Source organism: Helianthus annuus, chromosome 15 (assembly GCF_002127325.2).
Source record: "Helianthus annuus cultivar XRQ/B chromosome 15, HanXRQr2.0-SUNRISE, whole genome shotgun sequence".
In the NCBI taxonomy this organism is placed as follows: Eukaryota; Viridiplantae; Streptophyta; class Magnoliopsida; order Asterales; family Asteraceae; genus Helianthus; species Helianthus annuus.
Window position 1 is genome coordinate 33,193,972 of NC_035447.2, and position 19,618 is coordinate 33,213,589.

Genomic DNA, 19,618 nt, shown 5'->3' on the forward strand with positions numbered 1-19,618 from the left:
AAACCCAATTAACCTAGGTAGCTAGGGTAAGTCGAGTATCGCATCCACGAAGAGCATGTGGTCAGTATTGCACGGCCTGTTCGATTAGTTAGACTATTTACAAAAATGTACAAAGTAATTATGAAGCTTGCTAATTTTCTTTGTTTGTTTGGTTTAAAAAGAAATCGGAATGAACCGACAAATGGATATTATCTAAAACAATTGTTTACTAACTAAGATTGCAAAACTTAACTAAATGGTAGAAAACAATAAATTAGAAATAAGTTCCCACCCGGTTCGATAATTGTAAGACATAGGGTTCCTACATGTTTTAACTTGATTCAGTTGCATATAGTGATTAACGGATTTCTATCACGAAGCTTAGGTACCAATTGCTATCAACTCGTATGACGGACCGCAATGCACTCCGTTGCCTCGGACAAGTAAATCCTAACCTAAGATAAGGCATGATTGCACATAACCATTTCGCAAACTCAAATTTTATCATTACTTAACAATTTACGGATTCGAAACAAATGCAAGACAATTATCAAAGGTTTCAAATACTAAACAACTTGTCACAAAATCAAACTAAACACAAATGTATAAACCCTAGAAAATCTTACAACAATCTACACCGGGGTGAAACCGAGGAGACTAGCCGCTCATGGTTGAAGGTACGCGATCACCGGATGACGAGCACGAATACACAACCATGACCTTGAGTCTTGGAGGAAAGATTAAGGTTAGGTTTTGAATGGTGAGTGTGAATGGATGAATATGATGGTGGAATGGGTGAGGGTTAGAGATGATGGAGATTCAGTTAGGGTTAGAGGTTAGGGGAAAGTTAGTGGTGAAGAAGATGTGAAGGAGATCTTCCAAGATGTATTTTTTAACTCCCCAAACTCCTAACTCCTTGAAAAATAACCCCAAGTGCCTTTAAACTCGTCAAAAAGTGGAAAGTCACAAAAATCCCCGTCGGCTAGCAGGAAGGGGCGTCGCCGACGCCCCCACCAGCGTCGCCGACGCCGCCTGCATTTCCAATTTTCTCCCGACGCCTTGTTTCGCTGTCTACACACATTTCTGACGACGTGGGGCATCTCCGACGGCCCATGTAGGGTATAATTCTTCGGTTTTTCATATTTCGTGTTTCCGATTGATCCCGTTCGCTCCTGGTGCTTCGAATAGCTTCCAAATAGCTCCTTAAACTCCGTTAGACCTGCAAAGCACAATTCCAATCAAAAGTAGGCTATTTAAAACTAAAAGCTTTGTAAAAACATAAACTTAAACATATTAGAACACCGATATTCGACCACGCATCAGTTATTAATGCAAAATGTGGCATATCCCTCTTTTGGAGGCAACGCTACACTCGACTATATTGGTCTGAGTCAGCAGGGATACAGTCCCACAAGGCCGGTTTAAAGTTTTAATAGTAATTTATTTATAAGGTATTCAAGTCGTTCTTACTTCCCTTGCAGGATCTATACACTTCTAACCCCCTTCCAGGCAGTTAACGCGCTTTATATAGACCGTGAAGATGCGAATGAGTGAATCAACAAAACATGAAGAGATGATAGAATAAAGTTCATGTTCAATATAAAAAAACTAGATATTAAAGTCATTAATAAAAACCCAATTAAAAAGTTAATCAAAGCTTGGAAATCAAAAGTAATACATAAATGACTTGTCTTCACCAAATGATGTAAGAGATTAGCCAAGCATGACCTTGTTTGACAAAAACTCTTACGATCAATCTTGGATCCCGAGACAACTACACACTCTAAAGATGGATGATGGATGAAAGTGGTGGATGATGGTGGTATTGTGGTGGTGGAGTGGTGGCAGGTGTGAGAGAAGTGGTTTGCCAAGGGATGGATTGCAACTGAACCAAGCACCCCTATTTATAGTTGGAATGGCCAGTGGGAATGGCCACGTGCCTCCTTCTTCTCTGTCTTCATTTAATAAGTTGTGTTAGTGCGAATGCTTGCACGGCCCCGTATGTCAACGGAACGGCCCCGTGTCCATTGTACTTGTTGTACTATCCATGATTTGCAAATCTAAGAGTTAACCACAACCCGTGTCAATGGGACACGGCCCCGTGTCACTTGTCTGCTTCTGTTTGTCTTTTTCTATCTAGAATCTTGAGTGGGGCACGGCCCCACGCCTTGGTGGCACGGCCCCGTGCTTGTGTTCTGATTTGTTGTTTTTGGTCTTGGGGTGAAGCTCGGAGGGTCGGTATGATGTATCAACTTCCCTTCTTTTGTATTTTTGTTGGTTTTTGTTGTTAATTTGCTCTATTTGTACATTTAAGCTCTTTTAATCCTGAAAATCAAAAGTATAAAAAGAAACACACTTTTCCAACATCAGTACTAAAAAGGGTTGATTTTATACCTTATTTGATATAATTTATATGTTGCATTTGGTGCATATCAGTATAGATGATGCGAAAAGGGTTTTTAGGATGAGTAGAACTCATGATGATTCTGAAAAAAAAAGGAAAATCTTAGATTGTTCTATTCGAATACATATGACGCTAATGGAAAAACATAAGTCTAATACGAGGGGATTAGGCAAATTCTCAACTGGGGAGACTAATCCGATTTTCACAAACTCTTATCCTTTAAGGATATACAAAACTAGAAACACCGTGAGACTCGTTATGAGAAGAAGAGGTTGGGGGTTCTTCTCGTAAGGACCATCTGGCGTGAGAGTAAGTATAGCTTTGAGAGAGTATAAGTTTAAGTGAGAGTGAGAACAAGGGTTGTAGAATGATTTCACCTTGGATAAGTGTAGTGCTTATAACCGAGAGGTTAAAGAAGGTTTGAGAAGGATTGGCCACACGTCGCTTTCTGGATATACTTGTTGTCTTGTTTGTTGTTAACTATTAGTGGAGGTTTATGGAGGTGTGAAATTGTGTCGTGTGATTGACCAAATGTCGTTGTCGCTTGTACCTCATGTCCCCTCACGATAACCATTAGTTGCGTCCACATGGTACAGTGTTAGCGGACGATGATTGGCTGCATGTCGCTTTCACCTTGTACTATTCGGTTCCTCCATGCTGGCATGTTACCACGTGGCACCCGTAGGTGGTTTATAAAGGCCAGTTGGTTGTTATCTAGTTTTGATGTAGGTTTCTCCTGGGCCCGCGAGGGGTACGAGACCATATCTCTTCAGAAACTAAGGTAGTGTTTCGTATGCAAGAATGAGTGATGGGGTGAAATGGAATATTGTGAATGAACAACAAAAGGTTGTTTGGTTGGTCAATAGAATGCAATCACCTATTACCCCATCCATCCACCCCCTTGTTTTTTTTCCATTCCATTTTCTCATTCACCAAACATCACCTCCACCACCTTCCCACTATTGCCACCTACCCATCACTGCCCCCACTACCGCCAACCACTGCTACTGCCACCATCACTGCCCAACACCATGGCCAACCAACATCACCACCCACCATCCACCGCCACTCACCAACCACCATGACCAACCACCATCACTGCCCACCATCAATCGCCCCCACCGCCACTACCCAACTCTGCCACTCACCACAACCCTACCACCCACCTCCACCTCCACCCCCACTACCCACCACCACCATCTCCACTCACTACCAATTTAATTATATTCATTTATCTTTTTCTGCCTATCGAACAACACAAAGTAATGATTCATTCCATTCCTATATGATAACCAAACAAAACAATGGAATGGTAAGGATCCATTCATTTATTTTTCCATTCAATTACTCCATACCAAACATACTACACAATACCAAACACATCATAAGGGTCTGTTTGGTATGGGGTAACGGAATGGACAAATGAATGGAATGAACGAGATAATGGAATGGCCTAAGGAATGAAATTGATCATTACCGTCCCATGGTGATGTTTGGTTACCATGTGGGAATGAAATGAATTATTACATTGTGTTGTTTGGTAGGCAGGAAAAGACAAAAGAATAAAATTAACAATGGGTGGCAGTGGTCGTAATAGGTGGCGGTGGTAGGACTGCAGTGGAGGTGGTAGTGGGTAGTGGTGGCGGCGGTGGGTGGTTGCAGGTGGCAATGGCGGAGAGTGACGGGTACTGGCGATGGTGGTTGGTGGTGCTGGGAGTGGTCGAGAGTGGCAGCAGTGGTTGGTGGCGGCAGTGGTCGACGGTGGGTGGTGGTGGTGGTGGATGGTAGGTGTCGATGGTGGGTGGTTGCAGGTGGCAGTGGCGGAGGTGGGGGTGACGAGTGTCGGCGACGGTAGCGGGTGGTGGTAATGGTCGACGGCGGCGGTGACGGGTAATGATGGCGGGTGGTGGTGGGGATGAAGGATGAGAGAGAGAATGGAATGGAAAAAAAAACAAAGGGGTTGATGGAATGGATTTAGGCTTTTAGAGGAATTGAATGACTTGTCTAATGTGTGATTCCATTACATTAAACAAACCAAACACATCTTTTATTCGCTTGTACTAGTCCATTTCATCTAGTCTCTTATTCCTACGTACCAAACAATACCTACAATTTAATTATTTTCATCTTTAGAAGAATTAAGAGTTGTTATATATATAACTAGGTTATAGCCCCGTGTATTACATGGGTTGAATAAATGAATTTTATATACCAAATAATAAAACATTATCTTTTTAAAAGCCTCCTTTATTGCACGAGTTGAAGAAATATAAGTTTATATATTAAATAATAAAATAAGTTATATCTATAAGAACCATATGTATTGTACGGGTTGAATAAATGTAATATTATATACCAAATAATAAAAAAAATTATATCTTTAAAACCATTGTATTACACGGGTTGAATAAATGTAATATTGTTTACCAAATAATAAAAAAGTTATATTTTTAAAAACCCCCGTGTATTACATGGGTTAAATAAATATGATTTTATATACCAAATAATAAAAAAAATATTTAAAAAAACTAACGGATTTTTTTATATTTAAAGTAGGATAAGATTGAATATTAATCTGAATTAACGGATTTTTTATATTTAAAGTAGGATAAGATTGAATATTAATCTGAACTAACGGATTTTTTTTATATTTAAAGTAGGATAAGATTGAATATTAATCTTTATTTATTTAGTTAATATAAGATTGAAAAATCATATGATTGAATAGGTGGGGGGTTGTATGATGATAAATTGGTTAACCTTACTAAATGATAAAGATAATAGTGATTGTATTAGTATTACTAATAATTTCAATCAATTAAATGAGAGAATGACAAGTGTCCCAAAACAAGTTTCTTTTATTATTTTATTATATAGTATAGATATAGATAAATATAGATGCTCGCAAGACACTTGATCCATTATTTTGATCATAAATTCTTGATATATCATATTTTTATTATATTTTCTGTTACATTACATGTATTTAGAATCCTATTTCTAATAAAGGATCCCATTATCCCGTTTTACATTCCAATGAAATAATAATATTAAATCATAATATCCAGCTTATCTCTTGTATATTTATTATTTTTTACTAAAATATTTCTTTTTTTTTCTGTTGATTATCCAACATCAGGTAACACGTAAGTTTTTAACCTAATAATAAATAAAAGAAAGTAAAATGTTATAAACCATATAATACACAACTCTCTAACCTAATAAAAAATAAAGTGAGATGTTACAATAAGTAAATAGTACCTAAAAGTTCCTTTTGTTAGAAAACGCATCTTGATGACTAAATGTTTTAACGGATTACATTATTCGTGTAAGACATGTGTTTATTCAAATCGTGCAATACATGAGTTTTTAAAAGATTTAACTATTTTATTACTTAGTATATAAAATTATATTTATTCAACCCGTGTAAAGGTTCTAACCTAGTTTGTTAATCTAATCTAATTTAATCTAATCCAATCTAACTTATAATAAACAATACTAATGTAAACCTTATATAATCTCTAAAAACTCATTTTTAAACAAAGTTAATTCATTATTATTTTATATAGTATAGATATAGATTCACTCCATCATTTACACATAAATCTAAATACGTATTTTTTTAAATAAAACCTATGTTTCTAAAAAACGAACATTTTATCAATATATATTTTACATTTATAAAACTTTATCTATTTTCTTCCGTTTAAACCAAAAAAAGAAGATATCTTTAAACCTTTTTCAACTAACAAACGTTTTAAATCTATTTTTTTTAAATAATCTTTAATGTTTACTTTAATACGTCTATAATAAACATAAACATGTTGATAATAAATGAGTTCTATAAATAAATGAGTTTGCAGAAAGTGACGCTTCATATAAATTTGTTATCTTTTAAATTAATCCTTTTTGTAGTAAATAAAACCTTGAGTAAACTGCCAAAATGGTCCTTGAGGTTTTGTCATTTTGGTCACTTTAGATTAAAACTCAAACCTTTTAAATCTAGGTCTCTGTGGATTCAATTTTGTTACCAATTTCATCCAAAATCAAAGTCTACTCAGATTTCTCAGTTAACATCCATTTTTTTTCTCTTTTTCCTCTTTTTTAATGAATGACAAAATGGTCTTTCAACGTTTTAATATAACAAATCAGAAAGAACTGACCATTTTGCCCTTTATAAAAAGAGGAAAAAGACAAAAAAAAATATGTTAATTGAAAAATCTAACCAGATTTTGATTTTGGATAAAAATGACAACAAAATTAAAACCACAGGGTCCTAGATTTTAAAGATTTTAAGTTTTAGACAAAAGTGACAAAATTTAACAGATTACTATAAAACCTTTTTAATCCCACTATTATACTCCTTTCAAAAGTCTTTTTCTTTTTTTTTATTGAGGTAATTGCCCGGATGGTCCCTGTGGTTTTATGTTTTTTCACGTTTAGTCCCCACCTTTTGAAAATAGCAGGTATGCTCCCTATGGTTTGTCATTTTGTTACTTGGATAGTCCCCTGACATTTACTCTGGGGACTATCCGAGTAACAAAATGACAAACCATAGGGAGCATACCTGCTATTTCCAAACTAACTGACATCTACTAAGGGGACTATCCGAGTAACAAAATAACAAACCATAGAGAGCATACCTGCTATTTTCAAAAGGTGAGGACTAAATGTAAAAATACGTGAAATCATAGGAACCATCTGGGCAATTAATTCATTTTTATTTATACGAGATTTTCTAGAATTGCACTTATTTTGTTTCATTATCCACCAAAACAATTCATAAAAACGTTTTTTTCTCAAATTCTTTATTTCTTTATTTTCCAAAAAGTTTAAACCAAGTAAAAGATAGTGATTACAGTTGGCACCCAAAAAAAACTCAAATAGATATGCATAGTTGTACCATACTATCACGTATGTACTACAACTAGTCTACAACACCAACAACCAAGTCAAAAAGTCAAAGAAACTAGAACAAAGTTATAAAAAATCCAACGTGGCATATAAATAGTTCGAATTCTAACTCCATATCGTGATAGTCATCATCGTCTTCTCCACAAGGAGGTCATTAAGTGGAACACTTAACAAGTCATTGGGTTGATGCTTGAAAATAATAACCTAAACCATTTCTTTCCCTATGATCTCTTCAGAACATTTCCAACACCTGTACTTCCTCTCTTCACACCACCTCAACCATCTTCACCCTCCATTCGTCATCCCCACCATTGGCCACTCCATCACAGTCTCCAACACAGTGCTTTCAAAATTGAAATATATAGGTACCATGAATGCATCACATACATTTGTCATCAAAGTTTTTACCAAATATAGGAAAAAACTTTTCCCCAAACACCCACCTCCACCCCCACCCAATTGCTGCTAAACAAGCCCTAACCCTAATCTGATGGAGAGAAACGAGGCCTGTGAGTTGTCCGCATTTGCTGCTTTTGACATGGGGCTTGAGATGAACATCGATGCTGCTGTTCATGCTGTTCACGACACTACCACCTACCAACCCACTCTTGAACACCAACAACAAGTTGCACCTCTTGTTATTGGGTCTGGTTCAGGTTCCGCTTCTGGAGATCTTGTGGCTGCTGCTCGGTTTGATTTTCTTAAGAAGAAGCGCATGCCTCGCTTTCGTCGAAGTGGTGGCTCCGCTGCTGCGGAGCGGCTCTGTCGCCCCTTCACTTCGTTCTCTGCTCCTCCCGCGCCCGGTGTAAGTGTGCTTGGTTCGGTACGTACTTTTGTTTTTTTCATGAAATAGTGAATATTATAATATCTATTTATTATTTGTTGTACAGATCTACTTCATGTTGGATTTATGCATTTAATTTTATTGGATGTTACTAGATCTTGTTTAATTATGTTGTTAAAAAGAGGGTTTTGTTTTACTTTTTTTAGATGGGGTAATTTCGTCTTTTTTAATTATAGATCTTGTGATAAATTTATGCTTTATTTAGTAACTCAATTGATTTATGAGATTTGATTGTGGGGAACACCAATATTGTAAGTAATTGGGTGATGTGTCAAAAGAAGCTTGTTTTGATTAGATTTGGTGGGGTTGTATGTATAATCCGCTTAAGATCTTCTAGATCTATGATGTGGGGTACACGTTTGGGTTTTTAATGAGAAGAAACCGGACCTTCGGCGTTGTGCTCGAGGTCGTCCGGTTTGAGCTCATCGGATGAGGAACGTGGCCCCACTTAGATCAAGGGTTTGAGTCCTGTCAAAGACGGATTTGGTGTGATTTAAGTTGTTAAAAAATTTAATATTTTAATTGGGTTTTGTGGGTGTTTAAGAACTTAAAGCGTTGTAGAGGAAACGGGTGTTTATAAAGGATGTTTGAAATTTGATGTGGAAGTTGAGGTAGCGGTTTGTGGGAGTTTGGTGTTGTGCATGCATGCACTAAGTGGTGATGGTTTCTTGTTAGCAATTGGCAAAGCCATCGGAGTTAAGGTTTTGAGCCTTGACAAAGGTGGATTTGGTGTGATTTAAGCCGTTAAAAAATTTAATATTTAATTGGGTTTTTTGTCGGTGTTTAAGAACTAATAGCGTTGTAGAAGAAATGGTTGTTTATAAAGGATGTTTGAAATTTGATGTTTAAGTTAAGCTAGCGGTTTGTGGGAGTTTGGTGTTGTGCATGCATGCACCAAGCGGTGATGGTTTCTTGTTAGCAATTGGCAAAGCCATCGGAGTTAAGGTTCAAGCCTTGACAAAGGCGGATTTGGTGTGATTTAAGCCGTTAAAAATTTAATATTTAATTGGGTTTTTTTTGTCGGTGTTTAAGAACTAATAGCGTTTTAGAAGAAATGGTTGTTTATAAAGGATGTTTGAAATTTGATGTGGAAGAGGTGACGGTTTGTGAAAGTTTGGTTATGTGAATGCTCTAAGTTATGATGGTATCTAATTAGTGAAAATGGGAATTTATGCAAGCTATACAGTAACATATATCTTCTAATATTTAATTAGTGAGAATATGAATTTTTGTAAGCTATACAATAAAAAATATATATATTTGTAATTTGTAATTTGCATAGAATCAGTTCGTATATGCTAGAACACGATTTCAATTCATTCTAGAAATAAAGAGTTTTTTTTATTCTCCACATAACCAGTTTTGTATATAATTCATTCATTAAGCAAAATGGGGTGGTTTACATATTAAAAAACCCACTTGCTCAATTACATAAGCTTGGACTTAATTTGCTTAGTGTGTATGCCAGTCATTTGTTTGAGCTTGTTTTTGGTATGTGTTAATATGGTTTTTATATTATTATGTTGTTTTAATTTTAATATTATCGTTTTGTGTTGATATTTTTTTCTTTTAATTAGATTGTTGATCAAGGAAGGCTGGCATTTCTCTTCAGCAAGAAACTCCAAAAGAGCGATGTGGGTGTGCTAAAACGAATTGTGCTACCAAAGGTTAGTTTCTTGTTTATTTATTTAGACGATATTTTACACAAAAGATGTATGAGTTTTGTTTTGTAAAATTGTTGACATGGAAGAAAATTTTGTGTTTTGGTGTTCAAGTTGATTATGTGTTTTGTTTCAGAAAGCAGCGGAAACACACCTACCTGCCCTCGTTGCCAAGGAAGGAACTGTTTTGGAGATGGACGATCTCGACGGCATGAATGTGTGGTGCTTTAAGTATAGGTTAGTTTAACCATCTTGGAAAAAACTACAACGAGGTTGATCATTCTCGTTGAATATACTTTATGTTTAGAAATATTTTTTTTTCCGTTTATCCGAACAATTAGGCTTTGTGTCTCATACTTCAACAGGTTCTGGCCAAACAACAACAGTCGGATGTATGTTCTAGAGGGCACTGGTATATCCTTTATTGTAGTTTCAACTTCAAAAGTTTATTTGTTGAATGCTAAAACGTAAATCGTATGCAAATTCTTAATTTTTAGGGGATTTCACCGAGGATCATGGACTGCAAGTGGGTGATTATATCATGTTGTATCGCGATACAGTTAGTCTCAGCTATGTAAGCATGCAATCATTTTCACCTTAATTTGAAGCCCATTTGAACAAGTAAAATAAATTCCATTTTATCTCTTTCTTTTGTTTCAATTTAGGTGATACAAGCTTTGAAAGCTTTTGAAGTTCAGGAATATGCAAATAAAGAAGTGAAATCAAACCTGAGTGACGTGGCAGCACCACCAAATATAAATGCTAATGGTGGTTTCATGAACCAGAACTCCTTGTGGAGTGGTCTTGATGGTGACCTAATGAACCCCATTAACTACCCCATGAATGTCCCTAGCATTGAGGAACAATTGGGTATGACTTTCATCTATGATACAACCTACTCCAATGACATCATGTCTCCCCTTGACTGCTTGGGTGGATTCATGACAAGCTACCCTACGCCTCAACCGAACTATGCAATTGACAACCTCTCGTTTGATGATCTCTACAAGATCTAGTTGGTAGATTTGATGTTGTGTGTAATAATAAATGTGTGCATGTAGACGTACGAAATAAGAAGCCGAGCATGTGAAAAACTCGGTCTATGTTGTTGCTTTTGTGTCGGTAGTGCTTTCCTTTGGATATCCAGCCTACATGAACTACTTGAATTAGGGTTTAAATGTTTCTGTACAAGTATTAAGACTATTGTGTGCATGTTTCTTGGAATGTTAATCAAGTGATCATATGGTGCTTGCATCTTTTGATCATGTTATTTGCTTGTTAACTTTGATTTATGGTATATTTGTGGGTGCTTCTTTAAGTTTTTTGGTTGTTTTCTTCTTTGGAATTAATATGGATTTCACAAAAGTGAACAAATTATACATCTGGTTGTTTTTTTAAAAGTAAAATATGGATTTCACAAAAGTTTACAAATTATACATCTGGTTGTTTTTTTTTTTTTTTTTTTTTTTGAGTAAATATGGATTTCACAAAAGTTTACAAATTATACATCAGAAAACAAATTTAAAAATAAGATATTTCATCACATTAATAAGGATGTAAATATCAAAATGCATTCACAAACTTAGAAAGTTTTGAGAGTTTTGCCTAGGTATAATCAAATCCATGCCTACATGCCCATTATTTCTTTTAAGGTGCTGGTAGTTTTTTTTTTTCGAGTAAATATCAACTTACATTCACAAACTTAGAATTTTTTAAAGAGTTTTGCCCAGGTATAATCACATCCTACATGCCCATTATTTCTAATAAGGCGGAATTGACGTAATTCTATTTTCATGATACATATTTCATACCGAATCCTATGAGAAATGTTTCACATGAATGAGACAAACAATCTATTCAAATACCAAAAATATAATAAAGCCCGTTACCTATTTTAGATGTCCAAAAACACACACAAAAAAAAAAAACAATGTTTCACCACGACCGTAAACCGCAAACAAAACTTCACGAGTTCTAGGATTTTGCAACTTCAATGGCGGCAGGTGGTGCAGCACCACCAGTGGTTGGCCTGTAAACAACAATTAGCTCGTTAAAACTTTGACCTCAAAAGGGAAAAATATGCCAGCTTATAACAAATTTTAACAAATGTGAGGACAACTTACAGCCCAACAAACACTTTGAAAGCATCATAAATTCCCCATTGAGCTCCTGTTAGTGTCCCAATCATCACGATACGTAATGGAAGCCCTCGGGTGAAAAGACCCCAAACTCCAAGTTTCTTCACAGCCTAGAAAATAGACAAAAAGAAAGTATTTATTTATTATTTATGATGGAGAATAATAGAGTTTCTGATACAAAATTAACCAGAAGCACTCACATCTCCAACACTTGCTCCCTTAGCATTATTTAGAAATGAGACAAGATTATCAGCTGGATGAGATACAATAGCACACAAAACACCAGCCACATATCCTCCAGCAAAACTAACACCAAGCTGAAACGATTTGCTGCACTCGTTTTTAGGTGTAGGGATGGCGTATTTGTAAAACATCTCCACAATAGTCTCAAACGAAGCGAACTTCATCATTGTATCTACAAATTAACCATTTAAGATTAGAAAAAAAGAAACCAAGATACACCTACATATACACCAATTTACATATGATTTGGTCTATCTGATGTTTATATCTAATGGGATAAATCCAAAAGCTTGGATGACAAAATCACATTTATTATTTTTTTTTTCTATAAAGTTTGAATAAATTGTTTTGGGCCAGCCAAAAACCACACATATTTTGACCCGTTACCCAACTCACCAAGTTTAGCCACCTTTGTACCAAAAAAGAAAACCAAGAAAGTAATCGAGAAATTGATTTAGGGATGAGCAAATGGTATCATGTACTACCGAATTTACCGAACCGGGTACATTTCCGGTACCGACTTTTGACATTTTCGGTAACGGTTCGGTACCGGTTTTGATACCGGTGTTTTCGGTACCGAGCTCATCCCTAAATTGACTTATACTAATCCAAACTACATGTATACATAGAGGATAGAAATGTTCAAGCAAGATGCCTAAACTTACATGGTATTTGGCGTCCCCATAGTGGCACCAATCCTTTGTATAACCTACATAAATATGACAAAATTCAATGAGAGGATGTTGACACTCCAACTCTATTATGTGAATAAACGCAAACTAAAAATATATGAATAAATAGATTAAATCATACATACCCTAGTGCGCCTTCAGATCTAACGAACTTGGGAAGTCCATCACCGAGACCCCTAGCAAAACCTGGTTGTGTTTGGACACGAACCTTCACCGCCTCCATGGGACAAAGAGCCACGTCTGCAATTACCTCCGCAGATGCAGAACCCGCAAGGTAGATCAAAGTCTTGTACTTGGTAGCATACTCCGGGCCGGCAATGTCAGAGTAATATTTCTTGAAGAACTCGTAGAACCCAAACTTGCAGGCACCCTGAGCACTATAACCAAGCAGGGTAGGTACCCAGCCCCTGAAGAAGCCCCTAACACCCTGCTCCTTCAGCAAAACCCCGAAACCAGACGAGATACTCTTATACTTTACAGGGTCGATCTGATTAATCAAAAGACTAAAATTCAATAATAATAATCTAATTGTAATGACTTATAGAAACAAACGCACAAGGAACAAATTAAACAAGGCAATCCAATGCAAGTTGAGTTGCTACAAATATGAAAATTGGTCCTAGTTGAACTAATTAAATTCACCAAAATCATACTCATATGTTATGTCCAACTCATCCAAAACAATACATACTGGAAATTTATCTTCAACAAAGGCATCAGAAATAGATGTGTAACCGAGCCAAGCTACTCTTGAGCTACTCGAGATCGGGTCACTAAAAGCTCGAACAGAGCCACACTTAAACGAGCTCGCGCCTAGATAAGATCGTTTAATGCCCGAACCTCATGCTTCATTTATCAAGTTCGAGTAACCTGGATCCTAAATGAGCACATTATATATATGTACTTTTTATTTAATGCATCAAATTTATAAACTTGATAATTTTTATGATATATAAAATTATGATAAAAATAACTAAATAATAAATTAATGTCATGAAAATATATAACCATAAATACATATAAAGTAGTTAAACGAGCCAAACTCAAGAGTAAAAAACTACCCACGAATCGAACTTTGGAACAAAGCTTGAAATGAGCCGAGCTCGGCTACAATCCTAATAAGATGTTGGCTTGATTTACCAATCTAAAATAAACAAAGTTTAAAACTCAATTTACCGGTCTAAAAGGACCGGTGTGTCAAAAATACATCCGGTTTTTATTTTATTAGAATCGGAAAACATTTTAAAACCAAATTAAACCGGTGTGTTTCTCAACTTGGCATGAGCCAAAATGATAGAAGCAAAAAGTTTTTTTAACACTCGGTTTCTTCTCCTTATATAGCTGGATGACCCTTGGTTTAGGACCAATGTGGAATGAGAAAAGGAAAACATATTTTATATTTGTTTAATTATTTCAAGCTTTAGTTATATCTCTAGTTTTTCTGTCAAGTTATTATTTTGATATTTCTAAACATTAAATATAATAAGCATGTCATTGTATTCTTTTTAGTATATTTGTTTTTTCGGTCCTTGTTATAGTAGTCCATCAATTATATTAATACAACCGAGCCGATTTCGAGTTATTTAAATAGCCCTATGCTAGGTATGAATTCTAGTTCCACAACCAAAGTTACTCTAAAAAGAGAGCATTCTCTACTATGAAGACACATATATCCGATTGATGTGTCTTAGGTTAATTATAACATATACATGTTTATACACATCAATAGGATACATGTGTCTTCACAAAAGAGAATGTTCTATTTTGGGTAACTTTGGTTGTGGAATTGGAATTCATACCTAGCATAAGGTTATTCAAATAACTCGAAATCGGCTCGGTTGTATAATATTGTTTGTGACTGGTTACATACTTCTCAATTTTATGGATATATTAATATAATTGATGGACTACCATAACAATATAAGGACTATAAAAACAAATATACTAAAAAGAACACAATTGCATGCTTATTATATTTTATGTTTAAAAATATCAAAATAAAAACTTGAAAGAAAAACTAGAGATACAACTAAAGCTTGAAATGATTAAGCAAATGCAAAATATATTTTCTTTTTCTCATCCCACATTGGTCCTGAAGCAAGGGTCATCCATCTATACAAGGAGAAGAAACCTACTTTGAAAAAAAAAATTATGCCTTCATCATTTTTTGCCCAAGTTAAGTTGAGAAACACATCGGTTTAGTCCAATTTTGGTTTTAAATTGTTTGTTGATTCTAACATGTGTGTAAATCACATTGCTTGATTATGGAAATTCTTGCAATCTATAAATGCAAAAGTTATTAACCTTAGACCTTGATTTTTAAAAATTGCGCCTCAAGAGGCTCACCAAGGTTGGGGCTTTTTCGCTCAACGCCTAGAGTAAATACAAGAAGCGCCTAAAAGAAGCAACTTTTAGGGTTTTTGGGCATCTTTCTGGCATGAAGCGCGCACCTCATGTAAGTGAGGCGTTTTTATGTCGGCTTGTGTGTGTAGATAAAATGGTATAAAAACCTTATTTATAGCTACATTTTGGGTAAAGGAAGCTAAAAACCCATGAGATATATATTGGATATATAAAAAAAGTTACATAATCACTTTGCGCCTCGAGTACGAAAAGCCCACCGCTTTTTCGCTCAGCGCCTAGAGTAAATACAAGAAGCGCCTAAAAGAAGCAACTTTTAGGGTTTTTGGGCGTCTTTCTGGCATGAGGCACGCACCGCATGTAAGTGAGGCGTTTTTATGTCGGCTTGTGTGTGTAGATAAAATGGTATAAAAACCTTATTTATAGCTAGATTTTGGGTAAAGGAAGCTAAAAACCTAAGAGATATATATTGCATATATATAAAAAGTTATATAATCACTTTGCGCCTCGAGTACGAAAAGACCACCGCTTTTGCGCTTTGCTTCGCATAGTTGTCAATAGCGATCGTAGCGATCGCTATAGTGCGCTACGTAGCGTATAGGTCCAATGTCGCTAGTAGGGTTGTAGCGATGGATAGCGAGAATAGCGACACTTAATTTTTTTAATATAAATAACAATTAAATATAGCTATAAATAGCTAGATTTTTAGGTTTTTATTAAATATACATGTACAATAGCATATATATATACAAGGGTATTTTTCATATAATATACATATAATTTTTTTGCATCGCTATTCGCTATGTACATATAGGTACCTTATCGCTATTTGTCGCTATTCGCCATTAACAACTATAGCGCTTCACGCCTATCCCTTTTTTAAAACCAAGCTTTAGACACATCACTTGGGATACATGCAAAACAATTATTTTACTTGAAATGGGCAAACTTTAGGCATTTTGGCATGCAGACATTAACCATATTAGTGAGAGTACATTTACGTCTTAACAGTACTATGTGTATCAACTATCAAGGCTGTCTTTTTATGGGAGATCTGCAATATGATCTTTTAGTTTCCTGGTTACATAAGTTCTATCTTATACTATTTGCCTCACAAACTAAAAAAAATCAAGTCCATGTCTCCATGTGTTAGTTTGCATTTGCATGAATTAATCATGACATTGCTTGCATTGACATATACATGTCTAACGCCCTTGGTTTTAAAAAGCGTGAAGCGCACAAAAGCGGCGAGATCTAAAACCGAGGCGCAAAGTGCAAAAGCGGCGGGATTTTCGTACACAAGGCACAAAGTACTAATATAACATTTTAAAATTAGTTTCAAACAATATTTACTATAATATTAATCTTTTTACAATAAAACTTTAGATAATTAAAAATGTGTATTCTTTAATCTATAAATAACCTATATTTATACACAAAAAGCTATATGTACAAATTAAAGAAACACACCTCTTGATGAAATAAGAAAAAAAACAAATTAAAAAAAGTTTTAGGTTAAAACTGAACAAAACAAAAGCATTGAGGATAGAATGTGTAACTTAATAAAAAAGTTTTAGGTTACAATTGCAAAAACAAAAACATTAGGGATGACTTGTGTAACTTAATTAAAAGGGTTCTAGGTTAAAATAGTTAGAAAGGAACACAGCCGTCATCTTCACAGGGCATCTCTCCACTCCAGCCTCCATTGTTCTTGTTCTGCTCCATTATCATCGTCCTTCTACGTTATTGTCATAGGTAAGCTTTATTTCTTCATTTTCATCTCCATTCTTAGCGCATAGAACTTGGATTTTGTGTCTTGTACATGAATCGCGCACTTTGCGCCTTTGGTTTCATAAGAAAAAACGACATAGACGCTCGCTTTTCGGAAATACCTCGCCTTGTGTTGCACAAAGCGATCCCCTCTGTGCCTGAGGTCACCTTGCGCCTAGGCGCGCCTAAGGCGCGCTTTTTTAAGGTGCGCCTTTTTAAACCAAGCTAACGCCTTTTGACTTACGCAATAGGTTTTACTTTACTTCATCATCATCATACTCGGTAAATCCCACCAGTAGCAAAGCAAAGGTAGGGTCTGAGGAGGGTAAGATGTAGACAGCCTTACCTCTACCCCGTAGAAATAGAAAGGCTGCTTCCAGTGAGACTCCCGGCTCGACAGTAGTTTTACATCAAGCCTTGGACATAAGGCATATAACACTCAGCAATAGGTTTTACTTTATCGTGTGTATCAAAGAACAGGACCAGCTCATAAATAAAAGCATAAAACTATTTCTTAAAATAGATTAAATTGTGTACGTATCTATGTTGTCACAAGCGCGTGAGGCACGCTTTTAGACGCTGAGGCGCAAAATCAGGCTAAAAGTCGTCTAAGGGTGTACGGAGTGTTCGCGGGGATAGGCATCGGTGACCTTAGTCCCCGATCGGGAACACCGCCGCCATCAAAGCGGGGACCCGAATCGGGGGGGTCATCCGGCGAGGAGTTACCGCGTGTGTTGGCACATGTTTCGAAATAAGACCGTTGTCAAACGGTCAATTTTATAAAAAAAAATCAATTTTTTTAAACAATATATATCTAACCAACCTAAATCATTTTTTTTACCACACTCACCACTCTCAAACTCACACCAAAACTCTCAAACTCAAATCTTTCAAATACAAAATGGATTCCAAGCTTCCGTTTCTTTCTACCCTACCCGACTTTCCCGACGATGGAGATGCATCATCAAGCGATAGTAGCTTAATTTTCTTCCAAAATCTCATCCAACAAGCGGAATTTTACATGCATAATTTTACAAAAAAAAAAAAAAAAAAAAAAAAAAAAAAAACCAACTCCCCTAAGAGGGGAGTGCCGCCATCAAAATGGGGTGTTAGGGGAGTATTAGAGGGGACTTGACGTGGCAATAGCTGGTTGGTCGGGCGTAAGAGAGGGGACTCACCTCTTAGGTGAGCACCCCTTACACCCTAAAACCCCTTAAAACATCCTAAACAAGCTCTCAACGAGCCTTAAACTTCCTAAACTATCCATAAACAAGTCTAAAACATCTCCAAAACTCATGAAATAGATTTTATACTATGTGCCTAATCTAAAAAAGCCTTGGCACTTTAAACGCCTAACGCCTACGCTCCGGGCTCGTTATATGCACCTAGGCGCTTTGAGTGCGCCTAGGCGCTTTGACAACATAACGTATGTCACCAGCCACGGCGAACTAGCGCCTGGTGCCCGGTAAGACTAAAAAATTAAATCCCATAGCAGCAACAAAAGCAAAGAACATAAATCTAGTAAACAAAACAGATCCACATGACTAGAATCAATTCCAACAAACAGAACTATCACCATTCACCAATCAGGACTATCAAAATTTCTGAACCAAACAGAACCAAATCCAACAGCAGGAGTATCACCAATCAGAACTACCCAAATTACCAACACAATATCACCAATAAGAACTATCCAAATTACTGAACCAAATCCAACAACAGCACTATCACCAATCAGCACTATCCAAATTACTTAATACAATATCACCAATCAGGGCAATCCAATATACTAAACTAAACCAAACAGAACATATTCCAGCATAACAGATCCACATAAACCAGAAACAAACAGTTAACGAATACATTTGGAATTAAACGCGTTTACCTGCATGTTACATTTAACAAGATCAAGAGGAGTGACAGTCATATGCGTAAGACCACAGCTGAGAATACCACCGGCTGTACACGCAGCGTAGAATCTGGGAGAATACATCTCGATCTTGCCGAACGGCTCGCTCGGAGCCGGAACCACGAAGTTGCTTCCGTCCGTAACCGGTGAAGGAGCAGAAAACGATGAATGGTTGGTAGCTCGGGAGATGAGTAAATTGGTTGATGAAGACGGTGAATATAGGAAATTGGGGATGAGAGAATGTCGAGATTTGTCTGAAAACGCCATGAGGAAATGTGGAGTTTTGCAGAGGGAGATCGGAGGGTTTTGGGGGGAAGATTAGGGCTCCGATTTCCTCTGCAAATGAAGAGAAATGATGGGAGTCTTGAAATGTTTACTTTATATATATTGGGGCGGCTTGGGGGATAACCAATGCGATGATTCGGACAGCCCTAAGGGGTATCCGGTTTTTGCAACGTGTCCGGTTTTTGCTTTTTATTCTTTTCCATATAAAAATATATTTTTATTAATATTAATAAGAATCATTTATCATTTAAAATTTAAAATTAGAACAACAAGCTTCGAATTACGTTTTACGCCGTCGGTATGAATTTTGCTGTAATAAGATATTGGTTCGTGTTTTGATATCTGTATCAACGCTATTTGGTTGGGACTGAGATGGTTTGTTTGTTATCAGTATGGGATGATTGGTCGGTATAGTTTA

The 19,618-nt window shown here is 36.2% G+C and overlaps 2 protein-coding genes across 3 annotated transcripts; one reads left to right on the plus strand and one right to left on the minus strand.

Moving 5' to 3' along the window:
• The first annotated feature begins 7,434 nt into the window (after positions 1-7,434).
• LOC110911305 (B3 domain-containing transcription factor FUS3) lies at positions 7,435-11,084 on the plus strand. Of its 2 annotated transcripts, none has more exons than XM_022155909.2 (6): positions 7,435-8,102; positions 9,719-9,808; positions 9,939-10,039; positions 10,168-10,214; positions 10,300-10,376; positions 10,468-11,084. In XM_022155909.2, the coding sequence occupies exons 1-6, from the start codon at positions 7,788-7,790 to the stop codon at positions 10,816-10,818; spliced, it is 981 nt and encodes a 326-aa protein (XP_022011601.1). In that variant the 5' UTR covers positions 7,435-7,787; the 3' UTR covers positions 10,819-11,084. The 2 variants fall into 2 exon arrangements, with proteins under 2 accessions (XP_022011601.1, XP_022011600.1); XM_022155908.2 differs by having other exon boundaries at positions 7,453-8,120; positions 10,468-11,059.
• A 472-nt stretch (positions 11,085-11,556) lies between these two features.
• On the minus strand, positions 11,557-19,287 carry LOC110911304 (mitochondrial phosphate carrier protein 3, mitochondrial). Its single transcript, XM_022155907.2, has 6 exons — positions 18,892-19,287; positions 13,001-13,362; positions 12,849-12,892; positions 12,141-12,355; positions 11,926-12,050; positions 11,557-11,831 (listed from the first exon to the last, which is right to left on the minus strand). The coding sequence occupies exons 1-6, from the start codon at positions 19,180-19,182 to the stop codon at positions 11,777-11,779; spliced, it is 1,092 nt and encodes a 363-aa protein (XP_022011599.1). The 5' UTR covers positions 19,183-19,287; the 3' UTR covers positions 11,557-11,776.
• Positions 19,288-19,618: the final 331 nt, after the last annotated feature.